Genomic DNA, 16,331 nt, shown 5'->3' on the forward strand with positions numbered 1-16,331 from the left:
TGTGGAGGTGCCCAATAGGTTTTTAGTTTGCGTAGTGCTATGGACTGCATGTGACCCCTCCCCCAAATTCATATGCTGAAGCTCTAGCCCCCATGTGACTATATTTGGAGATACAGCCTTTAAAGAGGTAATTACAGTTAAATGAGGCGGGCCCTCATTCAATAGAACCGTGTCCTCAGGATGTGAGTGCGATAAGAAAAGGCCATGTGAGGACACAATAAGGCAGCGATTTGTAAGCCAGGAGAAAGTCCTCACCAGAAAACAACCCTGCTGGCATCTTGATCTTGGACTCCCAGCCTTCAGAACTGTGAGGAAATATATTTCCATTGTTTAAAGCCACCCTGTGATATTTTTTCATGACAGCCATAGCAAATCAAGAAAGGTGGCAAACAAAGCATTCACATAAATGTGCTCCCATATAAAAGCTTATTTTTAAAAATGAAATAATTGAAGCATACGGAAAATAACAGAGAATAACATATAAAAACTCACCTACCACCCAGATTTTAACAAATGTGGCCATCTGGTCATATTGGCTTCAGATTTTTTTCAGAGATAAAATTTTATACTTAAAGTGTACTTGGTAACCTTTAGATCTGCTTCTATATCCTCCTAGCCCAGAGGTAACAACTATTCTGAAGCTGGAGAAGGACATTCCTGTCCACTTTTTAATATACTTACATGTATGCATATGTCAAAAAGCAACTATAAAAAAGTACCGTAGTACTGTTTTGTATTTACATAAATGAGATGTGTAAATACTTTTGCAACTTAGTGTTTTTTTCCTTCAACATCGTTTTCAAGTTTGTGTGTACATTTCAATACATGTGGCTATAGTTTATTTTTAGTGCTCTGTGGTCTTCTATTGTATGGGTATACCACAATTTATCCATTTCCTGTTAATATTCAGGTTGTTCTCAATTTTTCAGTATTATAAACACTACAGCATTGACCAATCTTGTGTTTCCTTGAATGCATATACTACCAGGTACTTGCATCTTCAATTTTACTAGAGACTGCTCTCCAAAATGATTCTACCAACTATCAGGCTTTAACTTTTGCCCGAATCTGATAGGTTTGAAGTGGTAATTCATTGTTTATTGTTTCATGAGAATACTTTACATACAATGAGCTGTGCAATTTGATGATCTTTGATAAATGTACTCACCTGTGAAATCAGGACCACACTCAAGACACTAAGTATTTCCATCATCCCTCGAAATTTCCTCAGGCCCCCATGCAAACCATCCCCGCCGCCCCCACCCAGTAATCCACCTCAGTCCCCAAGCAATCACTGGACTGTTTTCTTTAACAATGGATTAGTTTTCATTTTAGCAAATTTTATATAAAAGGAACCATATGGTACGTTCTCTTTGTGTTTGGCTTCTTTCAGTTAGCATAATCCTTTTGAGATTCATCCATGTTGTTGGGTTTATCAGTACATAGACTTTTCCTTTTCATTGTATGGATGTATTTTTTGCTTATCCATTCACCTGTTGGTGAACTTGGGTTGTGTCCAGATTAGGGTATTACAAAAAAGGTTGCTGTGAACATTTCTATGTAGCCGTTTGCTTTCATTTCTCTTGCTTGGGTGGGTAAAAGAAAAGGAATGGCTGGGTGTGCGATAGGTGTTAAGTTTAACTTTACTCATTGTGGGTTTTATTTGCATTTCCCTAGTGATAATGTTGAGCATCTTTTCATGTGCTTATTGGCCATTCATTTATCTTATTTTGTGAAGTGTCTGTGTAAAATATTTTGTTCATTTTTTTTTTAACATCTTTATTGGAGTATAATTGCTTTACAGTGTTGTGTTAGTTTCTGCTGTATAACAAAGTGAATCAGCTATACATATACGTACATCCCCATATCTCCTCCCTCTTGCGGCTCCCTCCCACCCTCCCTATCCCACCCCTCTAGGTGGACACAAAGCACCAAGCTGACCTCCCTGTGCTATGCGGCTGCTTCCCACTAGCTATCTGTTTTACATTTGGTAGTGTATATATGTCCATGCCACTCTCTCACTTTGTCCCAGCTTACCCTTCCCCCTCCCCGTGTCTTCAAGTCCATTCTCTACGTATGCATCTTTATTCCTGTCCTGCCCCTATGTTCATTTCTTAAATGGGTTATTTTACTTCTTATTCCTGAGTTGAGCAATCTCTTTATATATTCTGGAATTCTTTATCAGATATATTTGTCAAATATTTTCTCCCAGTTTATGATTTGAAATTTTATTTTCTGAAGTGTCTTTTGAAGAGCAAAAGTTTTTAGTTTTGATGAAGACCAATTTATCAATTTTTTCTTTAATGGTTTGTGCCATTTGTGCTCTAAGAAATCTCTGTAAAAACAAGGTCACTAAGATTTTCTCCTGCTTTCTTCTAGAAGTTTTAGCTCTCATACTTAGGTCTCCGTATGGGGTGAAAGTGAAAGTTCACTGTGTGTGTGTGTATTACGGTATCATTTGTTGAAAAGACTTCCCTTTCTATTGAAATGCCTTGGCACCTTTGTTGAAAATCAGTTTACCATGTATGTAGGGTTTATTTCTGGATTCTCTTTTCTGTGTCCTTGATCTTATGTCTATCTTTACCCCAATTATCACTGTTTTGATTGCTGTAGCTTTGTAAGTTCTGAGACCAGGTAGCATATAAGTCCTCCAACTTTTGCTCTTGTCTCATAGGTTGGCCAGAACATTGCCATATACATTTTAGAATTAGCTTGTCAATTTTTAAAAAAATCCTGATGGGATTTGATTGTGTTGAAACTATAGACAAACTTGGGAGCATCAACATGCTAATATTATTTATACATAAGCATGGTATTGCCCTCCATTTATTTAAATCTTGAATTTTTCTCAATACTCTTTTTATAGTTGGTGTAGAGAGCTTACACATCTTTGGTTGGACTTATCCCTAGAAATCTGATGTGTTTTGCTGCTGCTATAAATGGTATCTTTTAAAATTTTCTTTTTCTAACTAATGTTGCTGGTATACAAACATTGCAAAATTCACTTATCAATTCTAACAGTCATTGGTAGATTCTTTTTAATTTTCTACATGCATAATTATGTCATCTATAAATAATGACAATTTTCTTTCTTTCTTTCTGAACCTCATTCCTTTTACCTCTTCCCTGCCTTTACTGCACTGGTTATGCTCTCCAGTACAATACTGAATATGAATTGTGAAAGTAGGCACCCTTGTCACATTACTGATCTCAGAGAGAAAGTGCAGAAGGCAGAATACTGGCCCCCAAAGATGTCCATGTCCTAATCTCCAGAATTTTTGAATATATTACATGGCAAAGGGGAATTAAAGTTGAAGATGGAATTAAGGTTACATATAAGCAGGCCTTAACATAGGGAGATTATTCTAGATTACCTGGGTGGGCCCAGTGTAATAACAAGTGCCCTTAAAAGTGCAAGAGGGAGGCAGAAGGGTCAATGTCAGAATGATGTGATGAGAAAAATATTCAGCCCGCTGTTGCTGGCTTTGGAGATGGAGAGGGCTACAAGCCAAGGGATGTGTGAGGCTCCTCGATACTAGAAAGGACAAGGAAACAGATTCCCTCATAGAGCTTCCAGAAAGAAACACAGCCCTGCTGACACCCTGATTTTAGTCCAGTGACACCTGTATCAGGCTTCTAACCTGCAGAACTGTCAGACAATGAATCTGTGTTGTTTAAAACACTAACGTTTGTGGTAATTTATTACAGCAGCAACAGAAAACAAATGTAGAAAGCTTTAGATTTTCCAGCACTAAGTATGATGTTTGCTGTAGAGTGTCTGTGGATATGTTGTCTATTTGCTCTCGGGTTCCTTCTAGTTTATTTCTGAAACATACTGTTAACTCCAATATTTCCTCTGAGCTCTGTCAGCTCTCATTTTATTTCCTCCTGTTGCTTGTCCATCTAATTTTTGAGCTTTTCTGATTTTGATGTTATATTGTTCTTTCTTGGCTTCTATCATGTCTTGAATTTCTTCAGCAATTTAACAAATATTACTGTTTTCTTCTGCTTTGTAAAAGTTTCTAGGATATCTTCATTTTCTGTGGGTATGTTATACACGCTGTTATCCTGTTTTCTTAAAGCATATTGTATGATGTGGTCATGTTTAAGTGAAACGGACTTTGTCATACTTTCCTCCTATATTTTCAGAAGATTCCTGGGTAGGTGGTGAGGTAGGCCTGGAGTTTCCTGGTTTTGTAGTTCTACGGTTCTCTCTTCTGTAGTTACTACAAAGTATTAGATAACATTTTTTTTTAAGATAACTTTTATTTTTATTATTATTTTTGTAATAGCTGATATTTTATTCTTATTTATTTATTTATTTACTTATTTATTTGACCGTGCCACTTGGCTTGCAGTATCTTAGTTCCCGGACCAGGGATGGAACCTGGGCCCAGCAGTGAAAGTGCTGAGTCCTAACCACTGGACCGCCAGGGAATTCCCAGATGACATAGTTTTTTATGAACCTTCTTAGTACTTTCTGAATTGTCTCATCTGGTCCCCTTTTCTATCTGTATCAGAACCTTGTCTCCTTTATCCCCAGGGTCCTTCCCTTGTCAATGTCTATTCTATATCCAGTAGCTTCTCTCAGGGCAGGCCTATGTGCTCTCACCAGCTACTTCTGGGAACCCTGAAGACCAGGTTGCCCTGGCACCCTCATACCTTCCTGCAGGCTCCCTTTACAGCTGCCAGTTGAATGCTGGACAGCCCTCTCCCAATTTTGATTGTGGTTTTGGATGCACCAGCTGAGACTGCCACGATGACTGGGGGTGCCTCCTTTTGGGGCTGACGACATGTCAGCAGATTCTGGGCTCTTTGTACCATCACAGGCCCCCCTCACTTTCCCTCCGTTCACTCCTCCAAAGCTGTTCTTCCCATGTGATCCTTTTGCTATTGATGGATTTAGCCCAAACTGCTCATTTCTGGGATCCATAGGGATATTCTATCATCTAATTTTAGTGAAGATGGTGTCACTGTGATTTTTCTTTTGCTATCCTAGTTGTTCTATGGGGATTTGAGATTAAATACTCATTGCTGCTGCCATTCAGCCTTCTATAATTGGTTTTTTATTTTTTTATTTTAAAATGATTTTTTTTCTATTTACACTGTTAACGCCCAGGATAGGACAGACTATGGTAAGTTTTAATAAATAAATGCAAAATTTTAGTGACTAAACACAAGCACTATTTCTTGCTCATGTCACAGTCCAAAGCAGTCAGCATGCTCTCCTGGTAGATTTCCAAGCAGTGACTCACATGCCCTGGCTGCTTCCACTTTGCAAATTCTTTGTTTATAGCCAAACGGGAAGGCAAGAGAGTGGTCAACGGTGACCACTGGTTGTGACGCAGTGAGTTTTACTGCCAGGTCTGGAAGCCCCATATATCCCTCATCCGCACATCTTACTGACCAGAACTCGGTTACATGGCTCCAAACTCACCATGAGAGAGGCCTGGAGACAAAGCCACACTGAGGATCTCTGCCACTACTCTGTACAGCTGCCCAGGCCACTTTGGGAAAGAAGGCAGACTATAAAACATAAGATGCTGCCTGTCTCTTCATATATCTGTAAAAGGATTTAAGATGTAATCTGATCAAAGAACTGGTCACCATTGTTTTTCATAAGGTTTTAATTCCATTAGTAAAAAACTTTAAATTAAAAAAAAAATTTTGTGAATCAAATCGTTTTCAAGACTGCAAAAAACATGTTTCCGTAGTCTTCAACTGCTGACAAATTTGGGGGAGAGTAAGGCAGCTTATATTCAAATAAAAATGAAAATGTCTCTAATTATAAAGATTCCAGTTAATTATGTCTTTTGGAATGATAAAGTATTAAACTATACTACTAATATATGCAGTAAGAAAATGGTGGTTTGGCATCATTTATAAACATAAATGTATTTACAAACATTCTAAATATTCAATATACATACTTCAGGAGAAATCTAGTCTTAAGACAGTGATTTTTATTACCTTTCGTCTACCATGTTTGACACTATAAATATACTCACTGAAAATATTAACACAATATTTAAATAAAAATGAAGTTCATGAAAATTTATAAAATAAAACCAATGTACTGTCTTGTAATCATATCTTAAATATTTCAACTCTACTTTTCTGGCCTGGTCAGACCATTTAAAAATATTTCCACACTATTTTAATTTTAGGGTATAAAACAGTAGCAACTTACTAAGTTTCCATTTTTAAAATTAATATAGAAATTCTCAAAATACTGAAAGACCTGTTTTATGAAAGCAGTACCCACATCATAACAACTTATTTCATTAAGAACACATCTTCAAAAGGCACATTTTAATTACTGGTATTTATCTAAAGATATTAGCTTGAGCTTTGAATTTCCAGTCAATTTTCCATTATCTCAACATTAAGATCATGGAGGGTCAGAGGAGGTAGAAGAACACAGGTTTCCAATGGACTTCCACTAGGACAGCAGTATCCTCACTCATCACATCCACGAAGACCAAGAGAAAGATGTGAAGGAAGGGAGAACGGCAGATCTGACTTCCATCCTAATTCAACCTTCAGGAAATACTTTTTACATAAAAATAACTTAATTTAAAAAATTACAGGACAGAAAGCTTAACAACAAAAGGCCAAGACCACAAACTGCCCAGTTTAGTCTGAGTGGTGATGTTATTTGTTTGGAGCCTAAGAAGAGAATGAAGCTCCTGCTTCTTTGGGATCAAATCTTCGTATCGGGCTCATCTCAATTTCAATCACTTGGTAAGTTAAAAGTACTACAAATTCCCAGGATGCCAGAAATACTGATATTCAAAATCAAATAAAAATGACTTAATGGTTATCTCTGTTACGTCCCCCTTTAATTGGGACTAGTATTCTAAAGTTGACTAATTATAATAACATCAGTAATTTCAAGTACCCTACACACTACTATTATTTTTAAGAGGTTATGTCCTAGGACCTGAAAATGCAACCCAGTATACAGTTTGAGTTATGGTTTACCTTTCAGTGAAGTTTAATACTAATTGAAGTACTAAATTGAACGAGATCAGTACTCTGAGGTACTAACTGATTAAGTATTAATCCCATGCAAGAAACAGAAGGGAATTTTTAATGTTATTCTGGAATTTCAAAATACTGGGGATCTATCTTAATTTCATATTATTCCCCTCAAGTCTCAGTTGAGTGTTTCCATTTTTTTAAAGGGGGAGATAGCATTAGATTTTTTTTCCCCTCACTATAACAAAATAATTGGCCAAAAATATTCTGAAGTACACAAAAGAAAATAGTCATTGGTAACTTGAAATATAATTTTCTGGTCCCTAATAATGGTCACTTTAGGAGCATTTATTCAAGTTCTAAAATAGCAGCTTTTTAAATTAAGGCAACATTGCTTTATTCTTAACTATTTTCTATTAACTACTCTATTAAAGCTCATAAGAGCAGTTTCATCCTCAAAGGCCTTTTATAATGTAAGAAGAGTTAACATGACCATTCTTCTCAATATTAAAAAAGTATATAAAAAGTTATTGTATTCAAAGTCAACAAACACCTTATTTTTCTGTTTGGAATTCTAGAGTAATTATAGTCATTCCAGAATGTGTAAACTATGAAATTACCTCTGAAACTAACATCAACAACATAAAGTACAATTTTTCTACAAAAATACGATATAGGAGATATATCACCTCTTCCCTGAAATAGAAATTTAATATTTGGACAAAAAACTGTAAACTTCAATTACATTCAAAAGAAAACCTTTTAGAAACTTATATTATTTGAGGTTTTGGCAACTGGAGCTCTTACCAGCAGGTTTACAGGGCGGTAATGTTGTAACAACACAATAATGCCAAACAGTTTCTTTCTCTCACATCTGCTACCAGGAGGAAAAAAAAGGCTTCCTGCAGTGGACAGTCTGGGTGAATGAATTGCTGAGGTGGACGATCCGACCCTGACCTCCACCTTGACTGCGCTCCACAATCACACAAGGCATCTGTACTAGCTGGACAGGACTCCTCCTGTCTCTCAATGCCTGAGTAAGATTTAAGATCTGTGGAAAGAAGAGAGGTTTTCATCAGTTCAAAAAAGATAAAAACCTTCTGTTCATTGACATTATTTTAACCATCTATTCATAACTACAATTTTTATTTCATCCATTTATGCCCAGCAGAGAATGTGATGAGGAGTAACTGCTCTCAATATATATATGTGGACATATGTATGCTTATACACACACATACATATACACAGACAAATGCACGGGATTAAAATCAAATAATTTTTGCCAATTGGTAACTTTGAAATATTCTAGAATGCATCTATGTCCAGGAGCAATGGAGCCAGAGACTGAATGAAGTGAATGGTTCCACATACGTACCCCATTTGACACTGGACCTAAACAAATACTGGTCTAAATAGTCTGGTTTTTACTAAATACTTGCCTTACCCACTCATTCAACAAATAAATTTATTGCATGCTTATTACGTGCTAGGCCCTGTTCTAAGTGCTGGGGATGCAACAGTAAGAAAACAAACAAAATCTCTGCCTTCACAGAGCTCATATTTCAGCAGAGGAGGAGTCAATAAACATCACAAACAAGTAAATTATACCAAGTATTAGAATGAAAAAGTGCTATGGGGAAGCATGACGCAGGGCAAGTGAGTTAAGAGAACTGGGGAAGGTAGCATTTAAAGTAAAGTTTTATTTAAGAGTCTATTCTTAAGTAGGAAAAGTAAAACTAGGAAAAGTAAACTATATTACATTCCATGTTTAAACATACTCTTGGAATTGCTACTTGAGCATATAAATAAGGTTATGAAACAATGCATAGCTTACAGCCTATTCTACTCTGTTCATATAAAAATTTAATAATTCATTTTCTTTTTTTCCCTGCATATCAGGTAAAAAATTCCCTTTGTTGTGTACTTTAGAAATAAGGATGTCTCCTTCAGGTATTTGAAAATATTTAATATACAGATGGTGTGCAGTTTACTAGTTGTTGTAAAGACTGTTTAATAGTGAGATAAGCATAAAGGTTTCAACATAAAGCCATACTAATAAATAAATGTCATAATACTTGAACGGTATAAACTAGATGGTTTAGATCCTGGAAGATCTGAAGTATTTAATACATCAGAGAAATAAACCTTTACTAGTAATAGTAGTTACTCATTGTATTTATGGTTTAGGATTCCTTTTAAGCTCTTCCCTTAAAATCTTCTAGGCTGGTTATGTTTGGATGAAAAGACAAAAAGAATTTACAAAATTTATGTTTATAAGCATTGTCCTTACCATGAAAATAAATGTGGGTACCAGCATGGCTAAGGAATGAAATATTCAGTTAGTTTCCTCTTTTGATTTTAAAAATCCTATTCTAAACATGTTAATCTAAACACACTAATTTAAGTAACACCTAATATTTTCCTGACTCTAAAAACAATATATGATTGTTGTAGAGAATCTAGAAGCGGAATGGTACAAAGAAAATGAGAGTCATTCTACAAGACTAAAAAATTTCAAATATATAATAGCAAAAATTATTCAGTCTTAAAGCTATCCAAAATATTAGTATTTCTTTGGGAGTTGAGAAGACACTTGATGATCTTGCATTTATTTACTGAGCACGCACTGTGTTGGGGAGAAGACTAAATACGAGGGAAAAAACCCATCTGAGCCTTAAAGTGCACACATTCTAGAAACAAACAGCCGCACGAACAAATAACTGGAATGTAGTGTGACAAACACTTCAGCAACAGTGGATCTATGCCCTGACTTTATAATCTGATCCCCTCCTTTACATACCACTCATTTTTTCATTTCCCAAAGAATAAACACATCTATTACTACATCTTTACATCAGAGAAGATTATTTTTAGAAATAGACTAAACATTGCAGGCAAGGAAAAACATTTTAGAATGCTCCATCTATGCCACATTTGATACCATGGTAGGGGTGCGATAGGTCAAGGGCAGATGGTGTGAACTCACAGACTTCTGCATATAGACTTTGCTTTCCTTTGGATTAGTTCACTGGTCCTCAAATTTTAGTGGGCATGAGAATTACTGTACTATCTACATAAAACTACATATATTCTACTTCCCGGTTGGTTTTAAGCTATTTTTCAACTGTACTATGCCCAATTTGCAGTCCTTTTTTTTTTTTGGTCTGCACCATATGGCTTGTGGGATCTGTTTCCCGACGAAGGATTGAACCCGGGCTGCAGCAGTGAAAGCCCGGAATCCTAACCACTAGGCCACCAGGAAACTCCCCCAATGTGCTGTCTTAACATCCAATTTCTGAGTGAAATGTGACCCCAGTACTCCCATGGAGTGCTAGGGAAATCAGAACTCCTTGAGTGGCAGGAGAAGCCTAGGAAGACAGAGCTGGAGCTTGAAGGAAAAACTGTTCTCCAGAGGAAGAGGAAAAGGCACCCAAGGAGAGACGACAGCATGCAAAGGGCACCACTGGGAAATGTGAACTGGGACTGAAGAACAGTTCTGAGAGCCTAGGCTTAGGGGAAGCTGAAAATGACAAGAGATAAAGGCAGGTATGTTGGGCGGAGGCAGACTGCAAAGGTGCTCAAAGTCAGGGCTTAAGCCTATACTGACTGACAAATCAGGGGAGTTTTAAATCACAAAAGAGAGGATACTATCTGCTTTGAGAGAGATTGTTCTGGTCTAATGTGGAAGAAGGATGGGAAAAGAGGTAGGGACACCACTTAGAAGATCATTAAATCCAGAGAAGAGATGATAAGGACCCCAGGCAGAGGCAATGCCGAAATGTTGCAGATTTGCCAGACTTAGACTCCCTTATTAAACAGATGCAACATGTTAACCCATTTGAGCCAAGTTACAAAATGCAGACAACTATGTAGAGCTGTTATGAGGAAAAATAATAACAAACATAAAAATATCTAGTAGAGTCAAGTACTCAGGAGGTACGAAAGTGTCACTTTCATTTTCTTTAACATCAATTTTTACTGAATCTGCAAATGAGCTTCTGGTTTATATATCACTGAATAGAATTTCACCCTGTATTAATAAAACTGTTTTATTAATCATTTCTGCCACTTTTTTCAGATTGTATATAAAATATATTTCAAATAAATAAGTATTTCTGAGGTCCAGTGTTCCAAGTAGGCACAGGTAGAATATAAAATGAATGCTCTTATTGAGCTTGATCGTGACCCTACTGCTATTTAATGTAAAATTCAAAAATTTTAACTGAATAAACATTTCTAGTCAAATTTTAAAAGAAATGCCTTCATACTAATTCCTAATTCCAGTCCACATCTTTATATGTAGAATGAGAATTGTCACTGATTATGTGTGCAAAACTAAAAACTTACTATAAACTAGGACAAAAGACTTGGTTGTACGAAGCACAAATCATGATGTTAATTGGTAAAATTAGAAGGGAGAGGGATTCAAGGGATAATTATAAATGATTGAAATAATGAAACGGAGCAGGACCCTATGTCCTCTGCCTGCCTTTTGTCTGTGGAAAAATCTTAGCCGGAGAATAAGTTTAATCAGAGAAATGAGAAAATGCGGAAACAAAGGAAGACAGCCAAAGGAGACCAAATAATAACAGGTTAGTCACTAAGCATAGTCAAAGACCTTTAGTTCCTCCTCAAGGGCTATAGATAATATTCTGGGCCATATCCTGTGAGCTGTCTTATAGATACTGAAACCCCCATCAAGTGGAAGAAGTTAACTACATGATGACCAGACTGTAGCCATGACCTAAGCTGCCACAATTCCAAGAATTGGCCTCAAGGAAATGGGAACAAACCGACCCTGGAAGTGAAGAGTAACTGTACTTACAACAACCAAGATGACGCTGGTCAGAGCACCGCATGACCAATTTCAGGACGACTGTCAGAGCTGCCTGTGCTGTTTCTGCATGTAGCCCCCTCCCTCCATCTATAAAAGCTCTTGCCCGCTGGTTGTAGGAGGGGGGAGGGGAGTTGGCCATTGGACAGGCGTCCGCCCTTCCCCCAACCCCAGTTGCCGGCATCTAAAATAAAGCAAACTTTCCTTTCCACCAACCTTGCCTCTTTTTGGTTTTTGAGCAGTGAGCAGCCGGATCCCACTTTCGGTTTCAATAACACAAGCATTTTGACTCGATTAAGGAACTGGCTGAATAATGAATTCTGTTGCTTGAAACACAGGTATTCGTTTTTGTTTGTTAAGCCTTGGTTTCAAAGCACTGATTTACTTTAGTATATAAAATAATACCTGATTTTTTTCAGACCAGCTTTTTTAAAAAAGGGTTAAAACCAGAGAGCTACACAATCATGTACATGGTCAGAGTACCTTACTCTTTTTGGCTATCAGAAAGGTCAAAACCAAATTAAAATAAAAAACCAAAACAAAATCAAATTAAAACATATAAGGTTTTATTTTATTTTTTCTTTCCCAGATCCTGATCCTGTCACTTTTATATTCTATTACACCCATTTGTGTAATACTTTACTCCTTTGTAAACGAGACAGGATATGAATAAATAAACCTAAAACAGCAGATAGCCACTGGTATATCTTTGTAATAGACCTTAGAACTAGAATGTCCCCATATCTGTTCAGACAAGCATTTTAAAATTAAAATTTCTCACATACTAACTTTAATCTACAATTAAAGCTTGCAAGATTATTTACAGCTTTTATTTTAAAAAAACACACAAACATTTCTGAAATAAAGATACATCTTTAGGGATAAGAGAATTCCAGAAGATGGAGCATATTGTTAAGTCAAATAGATTTGTTTCAAGCAAAAATGCCAAATTAGGCCATAATTACCTATGCCTGAAAATTTAGTTCAAATATAGTTTAGGGTGGTAACACTCAGCAACATAATTACAATCATCAATCATCTAAGCCCATCATTCATACCTGAATTACCGAAGAAAACACCTCCCCACAAGGCTCCCTGGCTCTAGACTCATCTGCTGAGTCAATATGCACCCCACTGTCCAATCTGCAGGGGTTCTTTGTTGGGTTATGGACACCTTTTGCTGGGATATAAATTCTATCGCCCACTCCATGCCCAAGACACACATATAAACAGAATTTAGCACATAATCTCAGGGAGTTGATAGGAGAAACCCCAGGGTAAGGTCTCCTCTCGGGAAATGTAAGTCTCATTATGACTCTCCCTTTTAAAAAAATATTCTGATTCCTTTTTTATTATATACAATATATTAGCAGCTTATACATACCATTATGCACTACATTTTATAACATAATATATTCTGGAGATCTCGCCATACTAGTAAATAGACAACTTAGTCATTTTCACAACCCTTTTTTAAAACTTGAAGTATAGTTGATTTACAATATATTGCATTAGTTTCAGGTGTATAGCTTAGTGATTCTTTTTTTTTTTTTTGCAGATTATACTCCATTAAATGTTATTACAAGATACTGGGTATAATTCCCTGTGCTATACAGTAAATCCTTGTTGATTATCTATTTTAGGTACAGTAGTTTGTTAATCCCATACTCCTAATTTGTCTCTCCCCTCTCCCTCTCCCGTTTGGTAATCATAAATTTGTTTTCTATGTCTGTGAATCTGTTCCTGTTTTGTATATAAATTCATTTGTATTATTTTTTAGATTTCACATATAAGTGATAATCATATAAGTTTTGTCTTTCGCTGACTTATTTCATTAAGTATAATGTTCTTTAGGTCTATCCATGTTGCTGCAAATGGCAATATTTCATTCTTTTTTGTGGCTGAGTAATATTCCACTGTATTCTAAGCCAATCATCTGTTGATGGGCACTTGGGTTATCACAACTGCTCCAACCCCTTCCATGTGGAATCTATACCTGGCACTTAAGGCCCTCCAAAAGCTGGCTCTAGCCTGCTTCTCCAGCCATTTCACTTACTATTTAAAACTTATGACTCCAGCAAAGCACTGTATAAGCGCAAGAGAACACAGAGAGATGTACATGCTAATAATCTGTCCCTTTTCCTGACCCCCAGCCTCATCAGAGCAAGAGCTCCATCACAGTAGGAACTTGGTTTTTACTCACTGCTGTATCTCAACCACTAGGACAGTTTCTGGCGCTGGTTCTGTTAATAAATATATGATGAATACATAGTTATCTAATTTAACTATATCTATTTGTTAATGTTATATAATAAATAGTGCAAAACCTAGACTTGTCTTCTTTGTCACAGGTATACAGCAAATAGCTACCTTAAATGAAATGCATATTTTAGGAAGAAAAAGTTAATTAGTAAGTCACTAAAAGACAATGTTTACACTATAGTTTATTTTCATTTCAAGTCTTCCTTTCGGAATCTAAATACTATTAGTAGAGTAGAAGAACCAGACATCACCTGTAGGTCAGCCCAGCCTGCAGGTCCACACCAGCAGATGTAACTGATACCCTGTATTGCTAATTAAAGGAGGTGAAAAGGAGTGAGAGGACTGAGTTACAACTAGTATTTTTATGTCCCAATTAGTGCTCAACCATGGTGACATGGTTATTTACTGACTGCTCTAGCAAAGGCCAAACATACTTTATGAGGAAAATAATCAACAGGAAACAGAACGTGGTATTGAAACATTCAAGCAAGTGGATTTGAGGAGGAAAACGATACCAACACTCAGGAAAACAGTTATCAAAATGAGGACAAGAATTAGCAGTAGGAGGAGACTGGCTAACTAAACAATACACAACAAGGTAAAAAAATCTAATACAGAAGACAAAAGAGTATTGAAATCAACTTCATTTCTAATCATCTGAGCTATTTTGGTTCAGAATAAAGGACAGTGTTGAGAGCTGCATCTTTGGGTCACAATGGAAAAAAAAAAAGTTGACTACTGTTTCAAAGAGAGAGTTTTTCCTTAATGAACAAGATCTTAAAAAGGTGACCTACCTGACCCCTCATCACAGACATCTGCCTTTCAAAAGTGGCTTTGTCGAATCTTCTGTCAGTCTATCACAAAAAGGAAAGAAAACATTACTATAATTCCAAAAATCAGGATCTTTGAAAAAAAAAAATTGAAAACAAATGAACTCTTCAACTCAGCACATAAGGTCATTAGAAAGCATTCCTAATAGAAAAAAATAGCATGAAAAGATTATTTTTACTTGATGTATTTTCGTATTCCTCCAGAATGACAATAAACAGTGTAGTTATACTCCAACTTGTTCCAGAAAGGATTTAAAATGACTTTCCAGCCAATGGGTTTAGGCTTTTTTAAAAAGAAAATTGAATCACAGCAGATCACCAAACATTTATTATAATTCATAGAGTAATTTTGTAAAAATTCAACTTTTGAAAACAACTTCTCAAATTATAATGTAATTTCACTCCAAAGAATACTCATAGTGTAACTTCATAAATTTATGCTCCTATAAAGTAAAACTGCTAATTCCTTTCTGTTATGTCAGGTTCTACTGCAAGCAGTGACACCAGAAGCAGTAAACTGCAAATTAGCTCTATTAAGAAAATCTCTTTTAAGATTTATTTCATTTTCTGCAATAATTAAAACTAAAAACTTATTTACCTTAAAAAGTTCATAAAGATCTTCACATAAATCTTGCACAAAGTTCATGTCAGAAATATATGGTAGAACCAAGTTTCTTATTTCTTCAGAAAAAGGAACTTTTGCTTGAGGAAGCCAAGCCCAGTGAAATGGATCTAAAAAAAAAAAAAAAAAGTATTCTTATCAGTGAGGGGAAATGGTTTATTTAGACCTAAATTTACCCTGTTTTTTCCCTACAGTTCTTAGGTTAAAAAAAAGACAGGAGACCTAGAGGGGTGGGATAGGGACGCTGGGAGGGAGACACAAGAGGGAGGAGATATAGGGATATATGTATATGTATAGCTGATTCACTTTGTTATAAAGCAGAAACTAACACACCACTGTAAAGCAATTATACTCCAATAAAGATGTTAAAAAAAAAAAAGGAGAAAGGAGGTATCAGAGAGAACAATTAGTTTTTGCCATCTAAATTATTCATATTTCTAAGTTTGGATGGTTAATTCAGATGGTAAAGCACAGTAAGGTGTTACCTGAACTGGTTAGGTTTCTGAGTTTTAAATAGGAAACAGTAAGAGTTTTGATAATGAGTCTATCTCAAACAGCCCTATATCAAAAAATATATCTGAATCTCTGGTTCCTGTGTTTGGAAACTGAGGGGTATCTATAATTTGTTCACAGCCCCAGATACCATGGCCGAGGTCTCCCTGCGTTTTCAGCCACAAATTATCAGGAACTGACCACTCATATTTATATATGTGTGTGTGTGTGTGTGTGTGTGTGTGTATGATGTTCCAAAATTTTAAATCATTAGTAGGTAAACAGGTAATTGGCTTTGAGGGATAAA

The 16,331-nt window shown here is 36.1% G+C and overlaps 1 protein-coding gene across 3 annotated transcripts in view; it reads right to left on the minus strand.

Moving 5' to 3' along the window:
• Nucleotides 1-16,331, minus strand: part of PI4K2B (phosphatidylinositol 4-kinase type 2 beta) — a 42,320-nt gene that overhangs the window by 4,899 nt on the left and 21,090 nt on the right. For 2 of the 3 annotated variants that reach the window (XM_082389289.1, XM_082389288.1), the window contains 3 exons: nt 15,509-15,642; nt 14,875-14,934; nt 5,866-8,032 (listed from right to left, as the gene is read on the minus strand). In XM_082389289.1, the coding sequence (XP_082245415.1) occupies nt 7,859-8,032; nt 14,875-14,934; nt 15,509-15,642 (368 nt within the window). In that variant the 3' untranslated portion in view covers nt 5,866-7,858. Of the gene's footprint in view, nt 1-5,865; nt 8,033-14,874; nt 14,935-15,508; nt 15,643-16,331 lie in introns of those variants that run through there. The other variant, XR_014243713.1, reaches the window with a different exon arrangement.

This window comes from Balaenoptera borealis, assembly GCF_965194805.1.
Source record: "Balaenoptera borealis genome assembly, chromosome: 4".
Classification (NCBI taxonomy): domain Eukaryota; kingdom Metazoa; phylum Chordata; class Mammalia; order Artiodactyla; family Balaenopteridae; genus Balaenoptera; species Balaenoptera borealis.